Here is a 14,463-nt window from a genome sequence, read left to right as displayed (position 1 = left end):
GTCCAAGAAAAGTCTATTCATAGTTTCTGTATGTTGAAAAAGTATATTTAATGAAAACAGTAGTCTTCCATGCTAGTAGAGAAAGAGATCATTCAAATTCAATAGTTTTCTAGGAAAGATCATTCTGCTCAGGTAGTGAATTTGATGCTATTGATCTGTTTTTTATAAACATTGAATGCTGGAACACTACAGGAATTGGTTGGTGATATTTCAACTGCATCATCAGGAACTAAATCCTGCACATCTTCCAAATTTGTCGCTTGATTTGAATCCCCTGAGTGAATTATGCAAAAGACAGATTCCGTTTCCTTTTTTTAAAGTTGCTTTGTGAATTTTAGGCTAAAACAAAATCTATTGGTTTTACTTCAAAGTCTAGTTCAAAGAGCTGTAGAGACTAATTCTGGGCACAAAGCTTTAGAATGTCAAGGGTTTAGACAAGGGGGTACATGTGAGATTTATTTGAATGTACTAATGATGTGAGGCTTCTGTCACCTGGAACAACAAATGAACCTCAAATTCGCTTCCTTAATATGTTAAACTCCTTAGTACATTAAAAATATTATTAGTGTCATGATAAACATGAAATTGTCAATGTTTATCAGGGGATAATTATCACAGTCCCAAAACATTACATAGGACTGATGCAAACAAAAACTCTTCAGGGCAGTACGTACAACTGCATGAAACTAGCTCATGTGGGACTTCAGTAAAGTGCAAAGACCAGAGAAATTAGGCTAATTTCTAAACCAAATATGGTTATGAAGGTTTGAGACACAGAAAAGCAGAAACATTTTCCAAATTCAGGAGAGCTGAAAAAACAGGGCACAGATATATTCTGCTGCTGTACCTTGCATGGATCTGGACACATACTGCAAGGGAGAGTTTTACAAGATAATGACGAAAGGACAAGACAATGAGACCAATTATTCAAAGAACATAATACAACTCTTTTGCTGTTCCATTGAATTTATGATAGGCTTTGGAGGCATAATATAAGTTATGCAGCCTGTTAATACTCAGCTTGAAATTGTAATAACATTAAGAAAATTTGAGAGAAGTATTTTGAACTTTCTCCTAGCTTTATAAAGGATTGATGAAACGTAATTCAGTATCCATTCTATCACTATCCTTTCTGCACGTTTCACAAGTATGAAAAAACACATATTTAGTCACACTCCAGCTATCTATGGTAGATGTTTGCAAATGATAGAACACAGAGCATAGAACATAAAGCAGTACAGCACTGGATAGGCCATTCAGCCCACAATGTTGTGCCAATATTGATGCCAACTTATATTAAATGACCTCCTCCATATGTCACATCCATATCCCTCGATTCTTTTCACATTCATCTGCCTATCTAAAAGCCTCTGAAATTGTACCAGATTGCCTGATTCCATTAGTAGCCTTGGTAATCTATTCCAGACACATACCACTCTTTGCATCAAAAACTTCCTCTCTCTCACCTTAAAAGTGTGGATTAGCAATAGTCTTAAGTGGGGAATCAGAAGGGAAAAGAGAGAGTATGAGATGGATCTGACGGGTAAGGTTAAGGAAAATATCAAGAGATTCTAGAACTATATTAATAGTGTGGCTAGGGAGAAAGTAAGTGCCTTTAGAAATCAGAACAATTTGTCTATGTCTCAAGTATACAAATTGTAGTTGGGAGAGTTACTCTCTATTTGCTTTGCCCTTCCATTGTCAGGCCCCATTGTGCAATACAATCTCAACTGATTGCTGCTTATGCTATGTTTTCTTTTGTCAGCTTTCTGGATACTGAGTTCTGCGTTAGCGCCAGCATATTCCAGCCAAAAATGCACGGAGCAATATTAGATAAGGCTCTGCTCTTGTCCCTCTCCTGATCTCCACGTTTCTTGCGGACTTAGAATAACATCCTAGAATCAGTGGTGTATTGATGACGCATGAGAGCAGGTTTTGTGTTGTCTCCTTACATTTTTGTACACTAGTCAATAGCACTACTGAAGTTCAATATCAATACATTTCTGGACAATAATATTCATCTTTTTACATAATGTGCCAATGGCCTTCATTTTCTAATATTTATAAATTTCACAATGTTGGCAGCTTAGATATAAAAGCAAAGCCGGGGAGGTAACATTAAAATAGCATTCCATAGGTAGACACAAGGTTGTACGTCATATCATGTGTCAGAAAAAAAACACGCTTCAAACTCCAAAACTGCAACGATCGCAGTTAAGGAGAAAGACACGTGTTGCAGCACGAAGTAAGACCTAACCCACAATGGCAATAATTTGATTCAGTCTTTTAAGATACCATATTAAGCTTTTTTTTAGAAGTTAGGTTGTTCTGTTTTCTCTCAGCACCCAGATCAATCGAAGTAGTAGTGTCCTACGTAGCAGGTTTTCCATCTGAACTGTTATCTCATTCCTCTTGTCTCTGTTGTTGCCTGCCCTGCCGAATGCTTCCAGCATTTTCTGATTTTCCTTCATATTTCCAATGTCTGCATCCACTCCCCGTTTGCTAGTTTTCAAGGAACTGAATATAAGTTATTCTGAAATGCACAAAACTATAACAATTTCAATCGACCGTCACATTTTGTTTCTGTCGTAATTCAGGATTGCTCTTCAGAGCGGATTGTTGACGCAGAGAAAACTAAAGCCGGAATGGAGAGCTTTCCATCCCAGCATTCATTGTGGTGATAAAAGTCCTACATTGAAACCGCAGCTCTGTCTGCAAATAGAGGGCTTTCAGTCGCGCTGTGGATCCTGGGATTGGCCTATCATGTACAATGTTTGATCGATTCCCCCGCGCTGGGATGTGCCGCAGTTATCCTTTCAAACCGGATTTATTTTCACCTGACGCATCATTCCCAAAGAGGAGAATTAAGACTTTTTATTTATTTATTATTAAAATAGTATATGATTTAAAAATTAATATATGTTTAATAAAGTGTACATGGAAACAGAAAACGTGACATCATGTTAAATTTGTGGCTTGAAACAAAACTGGGTTAAATTCTTAGCAAGTTTTAATAAATCCTTTATTTTGAAGATCAACCTTGTGTCTACCTGTGTAAAGTACCCTTTGGTGTGGGTTAATGTGAACAAAAGAATCGAAGTGGAATTGCTGGACATACGTGGGAGAGAACGCTGCATAGAGTATAGGGGAAGAAGAGTGGACGTGAGTGCAATGACTTCCTCTCCCACCTTCTTTACACCTGCACGAAACCGCAGGAGAATGACTTCGCTTTGGGGCCTTATTGCCCCCATCCCGCTCCACTCACAAATATAAGCCGACAGAACTATAGCAATCTGACAAGATGGTCACCTGCACCTGAATTTCTAAAGCCACCAAGTTACGTATGCTAAACTGTTGTCCTAAGGAAGAACAGTTAAAATTAATTGGGCCATTTACAAAAAGATTCGTTTCAATGTTCATTAGCAATCCTGCTCGCAAATATGAAGTTTGCTGTGGACACAAAAACTGGGCGAAAACGTTCGTTTTTTGGCAAATTGTGAATGCACGCAGTTCTACTAATGTAAAAGTACAGGTCAATTACGGCTGCTTAATGCTCCCGGAACCATCGATTCCAGCTTTTAACGGGGGAACTTTTAAGGCCGCCCTCCGTTTCCTGTCAACATGGCGGCGCAGGTGACGGCAGCTTCGCGTGGGAAAGTCGGAGAGGAATTCAGTGGTAAATGGACGGGGCACTGGTGGGGAGAGTAACCGTGGATCTCGTTGAGAGGACGGAGGGAAGGAAAACGAGGGAGGGAAGGAACGGCTTGAGGGCTAGGAGTTAATTTGATCTTTGAAGCCTCGTTTCCTCAATTCAGATGTCTCCGATCATTTACTTAAAACCTTTCACCATGCTTTCTTTCTGTACTTAGGGTTAGCAACCCCCTGTTAAAGGTTCATTCTGGCTTTTCTCTACATTAATGTTCTACTTTTCGTAACGTTGACAGTCTCCCCCCCCCCCCCCATGTCTATAATGGACACTGATGTTCTCCCGAGTTTCCCGGATTCGAAGCGATGGCAATTTTGATCTTTCTTCTGCTTTGCCGATTTGCCTGCGTGGAATCCGCGCTATCCCCTTACATTTTGTGTGTTACGCCTTGTTACCCTTCGTCAGTTTCCACACGTGCGACTAGATTCCATTTTCATTCCTTTAAACATTGTTGCCATCCAATCCATGTGATTCAAAATCCAACTTAATGCTCAAATTGAGAATAAACCTTTCCGTTTTTACCAACACTTTCTCACGAGTTCCTCAGTCTCCCTACTACGTTCTTAAATTCAGAATCAGATTCCGTTTATTACTACTAACAGGCATTGTGAAATTTGGTTGTTTTGCAGCAGCAGCAGTACAGCAAGACATTAAACATTGCTGTACGCTATACAGTAAAAACTAAAATAAATACTGCAAGAGAGGAATAGTGAGGTAGTGTTCGTGTGTCATGGACCATTCAGAAATCTGATGGTGGAGGGGAAGAAGCTGTTCCTAAAACATTGGGTATGCATCTTCAAGCTCCTGTACCTCCTCCCTCATGGTAATATTGAGAAGTGGGCATGGCCTGGGTGGTGAGGGTCCTTAATGATTGATGCCAACCTTGAGGCAGTTCCTTTTGAAAATATCCTTGATGGTGGGGATCTTGTGCATTGGAACCTCAACAACAGGTGGTGATGCTCTCTAGGGTATATCTGCAGAAATCTACTAGAGTCTTTGGTAATATACCAAATCTGTTCAAAACTTCTATTGAAGTATAGCTGTTGATGTGTCTTCTTCATGATTGCATCGATATTTTGGGCAATATGTGGAAAAATATGATCAGTGGAAGTGTAATGTATGGTTGCATGCATCTTTCCTTGTTATACAAGTATAAGACAAGAGTTTAATATCTTCTAATTTGTCTTCGATAGCCCATGTAATCCTGATTGGACCCACACATAAACTTTTCCTCAGTTCTGTGCCTCTATAGTTGAAAAATACAGTTGAATGCCAGATTTTTTTTTCAAATGGTAACTTGTAAATCAAAGAAGAAGGAGGGCAAGTGAAACAAAGTCAAAGTGAAATTGGCTGGAACTGGCTGTTCCTATATAACTGCCTGTCCAGCACTCACCCTCTTGTGTGCCACTAGCTAAGTAACGGGAATGTGAAAGCTATTTTCTCTAATTCGACTACAATTTCTGCTCCTTTGATCTCCTAGGTTGATATAGGTGGATTATATTTATTCCTGTTTATCACGCATGCTCTTGAAGAACTTGCCTTTTAAGTGTAACGGAAGAAGAAGAAGAATAGTAACAGCTGACACCTTTATGCATGCTTTTCACTTGCTCCAACAATGCAGTCTAAGTCCTCCCTTACACTGACCTGCTCAACCAGAAACATTCACTTAGAAAATTTTTGACTTTAACTAAAAACGCTTTCATGCTTTTCCACATCATAACTATGTTATCTTTATTGTGTCTTGTGTCCCGTAGAATATTCAGTTCCCTAAGACAAACCTTCTGTGCTTTATTACCATCCACCATTTATCAGTTATCTCTGTTACACACTGGAGTTTTCTGTTTTGCACATACAATATATAATTTCCATCTGTTATTGCAGCTATAAAACTCCTGTCAGAAAATTTCTTGTTTGATATCAGTTTTAATTCAACTGATTGTGAATCTCTTGGCATATGTCCATGGGATACTTTATAAGTGAAAGTAATCATAATCATTGTGATAGCTTCAGATCTGTCATTTTGCCTAAAAGAAAAACCCCCAGGTTATAGTGACAAAACATTCATGAGGGCACATTGTCCCACAATAAAAAGGCTGCAGAAAGTTGTTTGGGATTGAAAGAAGCTTTGACTTTATGCTCTGATGGCTTTCTCTGGTGTCCTTTGTATTGTTGGGCCGGTCCAAAAGAAAACCTTGCAAGACACCTGACCAAGAAATGTAAAGGGAGCAAGCATCAGAAGTTCTGTTTCTTTAAAAAATCCTGACAGGGGGTTGATTACCTGTGATCTTGTTGATGCAGGAGCTTACAGTGTGTAGGTAAAGGTTTATTGCCTATTGACAATAAACAGTGAGTAAGTATTTGAAATAGCCTGTTTCTGGGGTTTGTATGTTAGTCAGAGAATAGGGGAGCAAGGGCTCTTTGGCTCAACTCCTCCATGGAGATCAAGGTACCTGTCTTAGTGGGCTGCACTTTTCCACATTTGGCCCATGTTTCTCTAAACCTTTCCTATCCATTTACCTGTACAAGTGTCTTAAATTGTTGTTGTTGTACCTGCCTCAGCCACTTCCACTGGTGGCTTGTTCCATATTCATACTGTCCTTTATGTGAAGAAGCTGCCCCTCAGGTCCATTTCAAATTGTTCCCCTCTCATCTTAAACCCATACCATCTAGTGTTTTTTTTAAATTCCCTTTTCCTGAGAAAAGACTAAGTGGCGTCTTTGTATTTTCTAGGCCATAAGACACAGGGCCAGAATTAGGCCATTCAGTCTATCGACTCTGCTGCACCATTCCATCATGGTTGTTTTATTATCCCTCTCAATCCCATTCTCTTGTCGTCTTCTCACCCTTGCCATTGGAGAACCTACCAACCTCCACTTTTCCTATCATTTTATACACCTCTAATAAGGCCACCCCCTTCTCTTCTTCGTTCCAATGAGTAAAGTCCTATCTGATCCAAGCACAGGCCCTCGAGTCCTGGTGACGTTCTCGTTAGTCTCTGCACTCATTCCAGCTTCATGGTGCCCTTCCTAAAACAGGGTAACCAAAACTGTACATAGTACTTTATGAAATGCCTCACCAACCTCTAACACAATTGCAACATAATCTGCCAACTCTTTTACTCAATACCCTGACTGGCAAGGCCAGTGTGCCAAATGATTTTTGTATCACTCTCTCTGCCTGTGATGTCACTTTCAGAGAATGAAGTGCTTGTAGTTCTAGGTTCCTGTGCTTGGCAATATTCCTCAGGACTTTTCTGTTCCGTATGAAAAATCTGCCTTAGTTTGACTTTCCAAAATGCAGCACTTCACACTTAGCTGGACTGAATGGATTTTGCCGTTTTATCCAGACTGATAAGGTCTCCTTAGAATTTTTGTTAGCCTCCTTCACGGTTGACAATGCCGCCTATTTTAGTGTCATTTGTGTCATCGATGTTAATGAGAAACAACACCAATTCCTATGGCACTCCACTAGTCAAAGTCATCCAGTCCAAAAAGCAATCTTTTTACCATCAAGCTAATTATGTATCTACGCTGACTACCCTGCCCTGCCCTGCCAATGCAGGATCTTATCAAAGTCTGCTTTGTGGAGGAATGCAAATCTAATGCTGTGTGCCTCTGGACTGCTCTTTTATCCGTACCTTTATCTTTGTTAAATCTTCCCAATATGTTTATTACGACGAGTAATCAATTGAGCAGTACCTTTGAATTGTCTCTGAAAATCTAGTGAAAAATATCTCGGGATTGCAAAAGTTGTGTTCAGTGTTATTGTTTTACTCTTTGCACTTTCAAAATTAGACACTAAATTCCAAGGGTTTGATTACACACACTGGTATTGTATATCATTTAACTTGTGTAACTAATAGTTGATCAAAGTTTTAAAACTATCAAGGCTAACTGATATATGGATGGAGAGGAATGTTTTGCTAACAAGATGGTTTATGCAAGAAAGCATTGTCCAAGAGGAAGAGCCAGGAATTTTGGGTCCACTTTTATTACCAAATAGTGGAAAACATTGGACATACTTCTGTGTCCTTTAATTATTGCCACCGTAGATCACTTGTTAAAAAGTTTTAACTTTGAAATTGTTTAACACCATCAGGTTTAAAAACAGGTGACAAACATAAGAGGAATACCTAGAGGTAGGTTTCACCTTCACATGCATCTGTCTTCCTGTTTTGTCCTGATGTCAAGAAGAATTTATCTTTGAAAATACAAGCATCCTTTGTAATGAACTAGTATCTTCGACAATTCTTTAATACATATGAGCTTGAATTTTGTTTGTGGTTGTTGGCTGTTGCAAGTAGATGCTGAATCTCACTTTGACACTAGATGTCAGCACAGGATCAAATGAAAATTGGAATGGGAAAGCATCCTTTATTTTCAGTGAAACCTACCTGTTTCTTTTAGATTCCGATGGAGATCTTTCAAGTGACCACTTCTCTTCAGAGGAAGATGAGAAAAATTGTGACCCATTGGCTGAACCTGGAGAGGAATCAACAGCTTTGAATCCCAATGCTGGCTGGGCAGATGCAATGAGCAGAATTCTAAATAAGAACTTGCCTGGTGACAAGCCAATAATACTTGCCAAAAATAAGGAGAAAAAGAAAGAAAAGGAGAAAAGGAAACAAGAGCTGTCAGAAAGGATGAAAAAGGTATTGCACTGAGCTTTTGAGTTGAAGCAATTATTTCTTTTTTTTCATAGGTCCAAAGGAATTGCATGGAAAATGAATACACAACTCTGTTCTTTACTTGGCTCTAATTCATTACATTACATTGCAATGTTGAATTGAGGAGGCATATTAGAGTGGCATCCAAAGAATTAAAAATAATGGGCTTCTCATTTATAGATGCAAATGCATGTACTGTATAGAAACATAGAAACATAGAAAATAGGTGCAGGAGTAGGCCATTCGGCCCTTCGAGCCTGCACCGCCATTTATTATGATCATGGCTGATCATCCAACTCAGAACCCAGCCTTCCCTCCATACCCCCTGACCCCTGTAGCCACAAGGGCCATATCTAACTTCCTTTTAAACATAGCTAATGAACTGGCCTCAACAGTTTGCTGTGGCAGAGAATTCCACAGATTCACCACTCTCTGTGTGAAGAAGTTTTTCCTAACCTCGGTCCTAAAAGGCTTCCCCTCTATCCTCAAACTGTGACCCCTCGTTCTAGACCTCCCCAACATCGGGAACAATCTTCCCGCATCTAGCCTGTCCAATTCCTTTAGGATCTTATACGTTTCAATCAGATCCCCCCTCAATCTTCTAAATTCCAACGAGTACAAGGCCAGTTCATCCAGTCTTTCTTCATATGAAAGACCTGCCATCCCAGGAATCAATCTGGTGAACCTTCTTTGTACTCCCTCTATGGCAAAGATGTCTTTCCTCAGATTAGGGGACCAAAACTGCACACAATACTCCAGGTGTGGTCTCACCAAGGCCTTGTACAACTGCAGTAGTACCTCCCTGCTCCTGTACTCGAATCCTCTCGCTATAAATGCCAGCATACCGTTCGCCTTTTTCACCGCCTGCTGTACCTGCATGCCCACTTTCAATGACTGGTGTATAATGACACCCAGGTCTCGTTGCACCTCCCCTTTTCCTAATCGGCCACCATTCAGATAATAATCTGTTTTCCTATTTTTGCCACCAAAGTGGATAACTTCACATTTATCCACATTAAATTGCATCTGCCATGAGTTTGCCCACTCACCCAACCTATCCAAGTCACCCTGCATCCTCTTAGCATCCTCCTCACTGCTAACACTGCCACCCAGCTTCGTGTCATCCGCAAACTTGGAGATGCTGCATTTAATTCCCTCATCCAAGTCATTAATATATATTGTAAACAACTGGGGTCCCAGCACTGAGCCTTGCGGTATCCCACTAGTCACTGCCTGCCATTCTGAAAAGGTCCCGTTTATTCCCACTCTTTGCTTCCTGTCTGCTAACCAATTCTCCACCCACACCAATACCTTACCCCCAATACCGTGTGCTTTAAGTTTGCACACTAATCTCCTGTGTGGGACCTTGTCAAAAGCCTTTTGAAAATCCAAATATACCACATCCACTGGTTCTCCCCTATCCACTCTACTAGTTACATCCTCAAAAAATTCTATGAGATTCGTCAGACATGATTTTCCTTTCACAAATCCATGCTGACTTTGTCCGATCATTTCACCGCTTTCCAAATGTGCTGTTATCACATCCTTGATAACTGACTCCAGCAGTTTCCCCACCACCGACGTTAGGCTAACCGGCCTATAATTCCCCGGTTTCTCTCTCCCTCCTTTTTTAAAAAGTGGGGTTACATTAGCCACCCTCCAATCCTCAGGAACTAGTCCAGAATCTAACGAGTTTTGAAAAATTATCACTAATGCATCCACTATTTCTTGGGCTACTTCCTTAAGCACTCTGGGATGCAGACCATCTGGCCCTGGGGATTTATCTGCCTTCAATCCCTTCAATTTACCTAACACCACTTCCCTACTAACATGTATTTCACTCAGTTCCTCCATCTCACTGGACCCTCTGTCCCTTACTATTTCTGGAAGATTATTTATGTCCTCCTTAGTGAAGACAGAACCAAAGTAATTATTCAATTGGTCTGCCATGTCCTTGCTCCCCATAATCAATTCACCTGTTTAGTATGAGATATGGTGAAAGTAATAAATATATTAGTCAGGGGTCCCATTGAAGCTGACGTAGAGTTTACAATTCACTTGTGTTCTGCAGTCAGGAGAAATGAAGAAGGGAAGGTGGTTGGATTGACCAGTGTTTTTAAAAACATGATTTATTGGGCCTAATGCTTTCTGCAAGCTCATGTCAATTGAGAACATAATTGGCTTTCATAACTAGCAAATTTGGTTGACTTTTCTGAACAAATAACACTGCATCATTAGTATTAGCTGCTTATAATGCATAATGTGTTTTAAGATACCTTCCAAACAAATAAGGGCTTCATAGAGTCCTTCAGACAACTTTAAGGGCTGCAAACAACTTTCAGTCCCTGGTCCCAGCCACTTTGTTTTCACCATGAAGTCTACATCTAGTTCCTGTAGACTTCATTGGCAAGGTCTTCATTGTAATCGGTTCCCATTCACCATCACCCTCTTAAGTTTGGCAGAACTGGTGCTTGCCCTCAACAACAGCTTTTGGCTCCACCCATTTTCTCCAGACCATGGGCGTGTGTACGCGCCCCAGTTATACCTGCTTTTTCATTGTCTATGTAGAGCAATCCATGTTCCAAACCTACACCTCTCTGTGCTACATTGACAACTGCATTATAGCTGTTTCCTGCACCTATGCATAGCTCATCAATTTCATCAGCCTTGTTATGAACTTTCATCCCACCACATTGCTGAAACCTGAATAGATTGTGGAATTGCTTTGTTGTGCACCTTTGCTCAGTTGGCCTTAATAGCGAGGATCTCACAGTGGCTAGCCATTTTACTTCCCAATTCCGACACCAACAGGTCTGACCACAGCTTCCTGTATGGCTAAAATGAGATTAGATGCAGATTAGAGGAATGGCACCTTGTATTCTACCTTAGTATTCTCAAACGTGATGGATTGGACATTGATTTTTCTAACTTTGATAACTACCCCCCATCTGTTTTCTCCACTCCCACTTTTTTCATTTATCCCAGAGGCCCTATCACCCTTTCTCTTCCTCTTTCTGCTGTCTCAATCTGCCCATTGTCCACACATTCTGTCCTCCAGTTCTCCTCTCCACCTCCTTTCCTTTATTCCATTTTCTACTGTCCTCTCCTGTCAGATTCCATCTTCTTCAGCATGTTGTCACTTCTACCAATCACCTAGTTTATTTCCATACCCCTCTCCCCGAATCCACCTATCTCCTGCCAGATCTTGCTCATTCCCTTCCCCAACCTTCATTTACTGTCTATTCCCTCCCCACTTTCTTTCCAGTCCTAATGAAGGGTCTTGACCCAAAATGTCAACTGTCCATTTCCCTCCATAGATGCTGCCTGATCTGCTGATTTCTTTAAGTGTTTTGTGTGCTGTTCCAGGTCCCTAAATCATCAGGGTTATATTGTTGAATCTGCTAACTTTTCATTTTTCCTCATGGGTAAAACAGAATGGGTTTACAGTCAAAATGTGGTGGGCACTGGGAATTTTGTCAAATTCTTAACTCCACATGAAGTGAAATGAAACGGTGCTGGTATCACAATTAAGAAAAATTACATCATTGAAGGAGACCTTTTGGTAATGGACCATCCTGTAAATGTTATTATAATATCTTAGAGGATATTATATGAACTGTTGGTGTACATGAGTGAGCCATACTTAAAACAGTAAACAGAAAAAAGTGTTTCCTGTGGACTAATATGGAATTGCAAGCATTTGTCTTGGCCACTGTTTCAACTAGGAGGGTCATATTAGTGAAGCATGCAATACATCTGGAGGCAACAATGTCATTAAATTCAGGGAGTGAATTTCAAAGAGTTTGTCACCGAACTCCCAATATTGGATTGCTGCCAGTAATTCTGGACCAGACCTCGTGTTAATTGTGCTTATTTGTAAATTATATTAAATTTACAAACACTTTAATAACTCTGAAATTTGAATTTGACAGGATGTTTTTCGAAAGTTCTTGTGCTGAGGAGCATGAGTTGACGTATCATTTCAAGCCTCTGGAATCGAATCTGACAGGAGTCAAGTTTTTGTTTCCTTGATTACACAGGCTCCATCTGAAATGCATTTGCCTGTCTGTGCTGCATTTCCTGATGGAAGTGGGCCTACCACATGCATTTCCAATTTCATTAAATGGATCTTGAAAAGACAGGTGTTGGATAAGGAAACCTTACATTTAGCAGAAAAGCATATTGTTAGAATTTGCTCTACTTCCATCCTGAGCTCGACTTGATACAGAGATAAATGAAGCAGACATCGAATGAGGGGAAAACCTCTAACTGATAATAACGTTCATTTAGTCCAGAAATATACCAGTAACAGCCAGGTGCTCAACAAATTTCCACATTTACAAATAAGTAGTAACTGTTTGGCTGAAAGTTTAGTTTTGCTGGATAGTGTCATTAGTATCCAATTTAGAAACTAGAATATTTGATATAGTATTTCATTCATTAAAAATCTTTGAAGTTAAGATTATGCAGCATGTTCTTAAATGAATTTTTTTGGCAGCTGGATGAAAGGAAAGAACGGGAGCAGATGTGCAGAGTGAAACCTGATCTAGTTCGAGACCGGGAGATTGAGAGAAACTTGCAAAGGATAGCCACTAAGTAGGTATTCCTTTGCTTGGCTTGAAGTAATTCTCTAAAGTGGTAAGAAATTTTAATTTCTGATATATATTGCAAACTCACAATTTTATCTAAGGACTTGAAGATGCGTACATAAGTTGGTGTCTTATGATAGGAGAAACAGGATGCTTAATACGTTCTTATTTAAGATGGCACTGATGATTCACAGCAATGACTTGCTGGCAGTAAAAACAAGTATTAATCACTTTACTAATCACACTTGAAGAGGATCACTGCCTGTAACTTCCCTTTCGGAGTCGAGCTGTTGAACCGCCTGTATGACCTAGAATTTTGGTGGTGTGAACTGAAGTCTCGAATGTGCAGGGTGGTTATGGTGAGGCAGCAGGGCCCAGGCCTGAGTGGGGGGAATAAGTCAAGGTTTGAGTGATGTAAGCGGCGGGATGAATCGAAAAGGTCAGTACCCAGGCCCAAGAGCATATCAAAGTGGCAGGGCCTGTGTCCAACAGCGAGGATGACCTGAGATTTGGCCCATTTAAGTGTGGGCCTGATTGAAAAGGTCAGGGTGAAACAGCTGGAGGCAAGGAACAGGCCACTGTTCAGCTTGCTGCTCCACAGAGTTTACTTGTCTCTGTGCTGAACTGAGGCTGTGGCCTGCAACTAATGGGCTTGTGGATTGGCTGCAGTGATGACTGTCTTCTTGGCTGTGGATTCACTTTTGTGAATTTCAGTTCTGAAATGTTATTTGCTAACTTTTATTGTTTGTACTTTTTTTTTGCACTTTTGGGTGGCGGCATTGGGAATGGGTTCTATTGGGTTTCATTGTTTTGTGACTGTAAGGAGCCGAACCACAAGGTTATATAAAGTATACATACTTTGATAATGTTCTTTGAACTTTGAAATTGTGATGTGTTTTAGAAGACCTGTTTGAAATATCTTTTTATTGATTTATATTATGTAAGTATATTGCTTTTTCTCATTAAAGCAAGGGGTCAGTTCTGTGAACTAAACTCTGCCCATCCATCAACAATTTTTTTCTTTTTGGCTACACAGTCTGGAGGCAGATGCTTAAACCTTCACATTCTCATTCCAGCTCCCTGTACTTCGAAGGACAATTATTTATGTTACTTTAGCATAATTAAAATATTTTAAGGCATTTCACATGAGCACAATCAAACATAGAAGTATAAGGTAAAACGTCCAAGACCTTGGCAAAAAAGTTTTAAAGAGCATTTTAAATGGAGAATGAGAGGGAAAATATTCAGAGAGGGGATTTTGGAGGCCAAAACTTCAGCAGGTGAAAGCATAAGCTAACAAAGGTGGAACACTTAGAGTCGAAAATCCGTAGGAGCATATTTGAAGGAGTGCAGTAATAGGACGGGTGAAAGGAGGAAATAAGATTGAGTTTTACTCAATAAGGTAGATGAGAAATAAGATTTACTAGAACTAGGGGATATAACTTCAAGATTCAGGGGAAGTGAGGAGGAACTGCTTTTCCCAGAGAGTGGTGAATCTGTGG

General features: G+C 40.2%; 1 protein-coding gene across 1 annotated transcript in view; it reads left to right on the top strand.

Annotated features, from left to right (window-relative positions):
* Positions 1-3,589: 3,589 nt before the first annotated feature.
* Positions 3,590-14,463, top strand: part of rrp15 (ribosomal RNA processing 15 homolog) — a 38,971-nt gene continuing 28,097 nt past the window's right edge. The window contains exons 1-3 of the mRNA XM_063055039.1: positions 3,590-3,676; positions 8,113-8,357; positions 12,871-12,968. Coding sequence (XP_062911109.1) covers positions 3,622-3,676; positions 8,113-8,357; positions 12,871-12,968 — 398 coding nt within the window. The 5' untranslated portion in view covers positions 3,590-3,621. The remainder of the gene's footprint in view (positions 3,677-8,112; positions 8,358-12,870; positions 12,969-14,463) is intronic.

The sequence above is a fragment of the Mobula hypostoma genome, chromosome 8 (genome assembly GCF_963921235.1).
Source record: "Mobula hypostoma chromosome 8, sMobHyp1.1, whole genome shotgun sequence".
Lineage (NCBI taxonomy): Eukaryota > Metazoa > Chordata > Chondrichthyes > Myliobatiformes > Myliobatidae > Mobula > Mobula hypostoma.
This window is presented reverse-complemented; position numbering and strand designations above follow the sequence as displayed.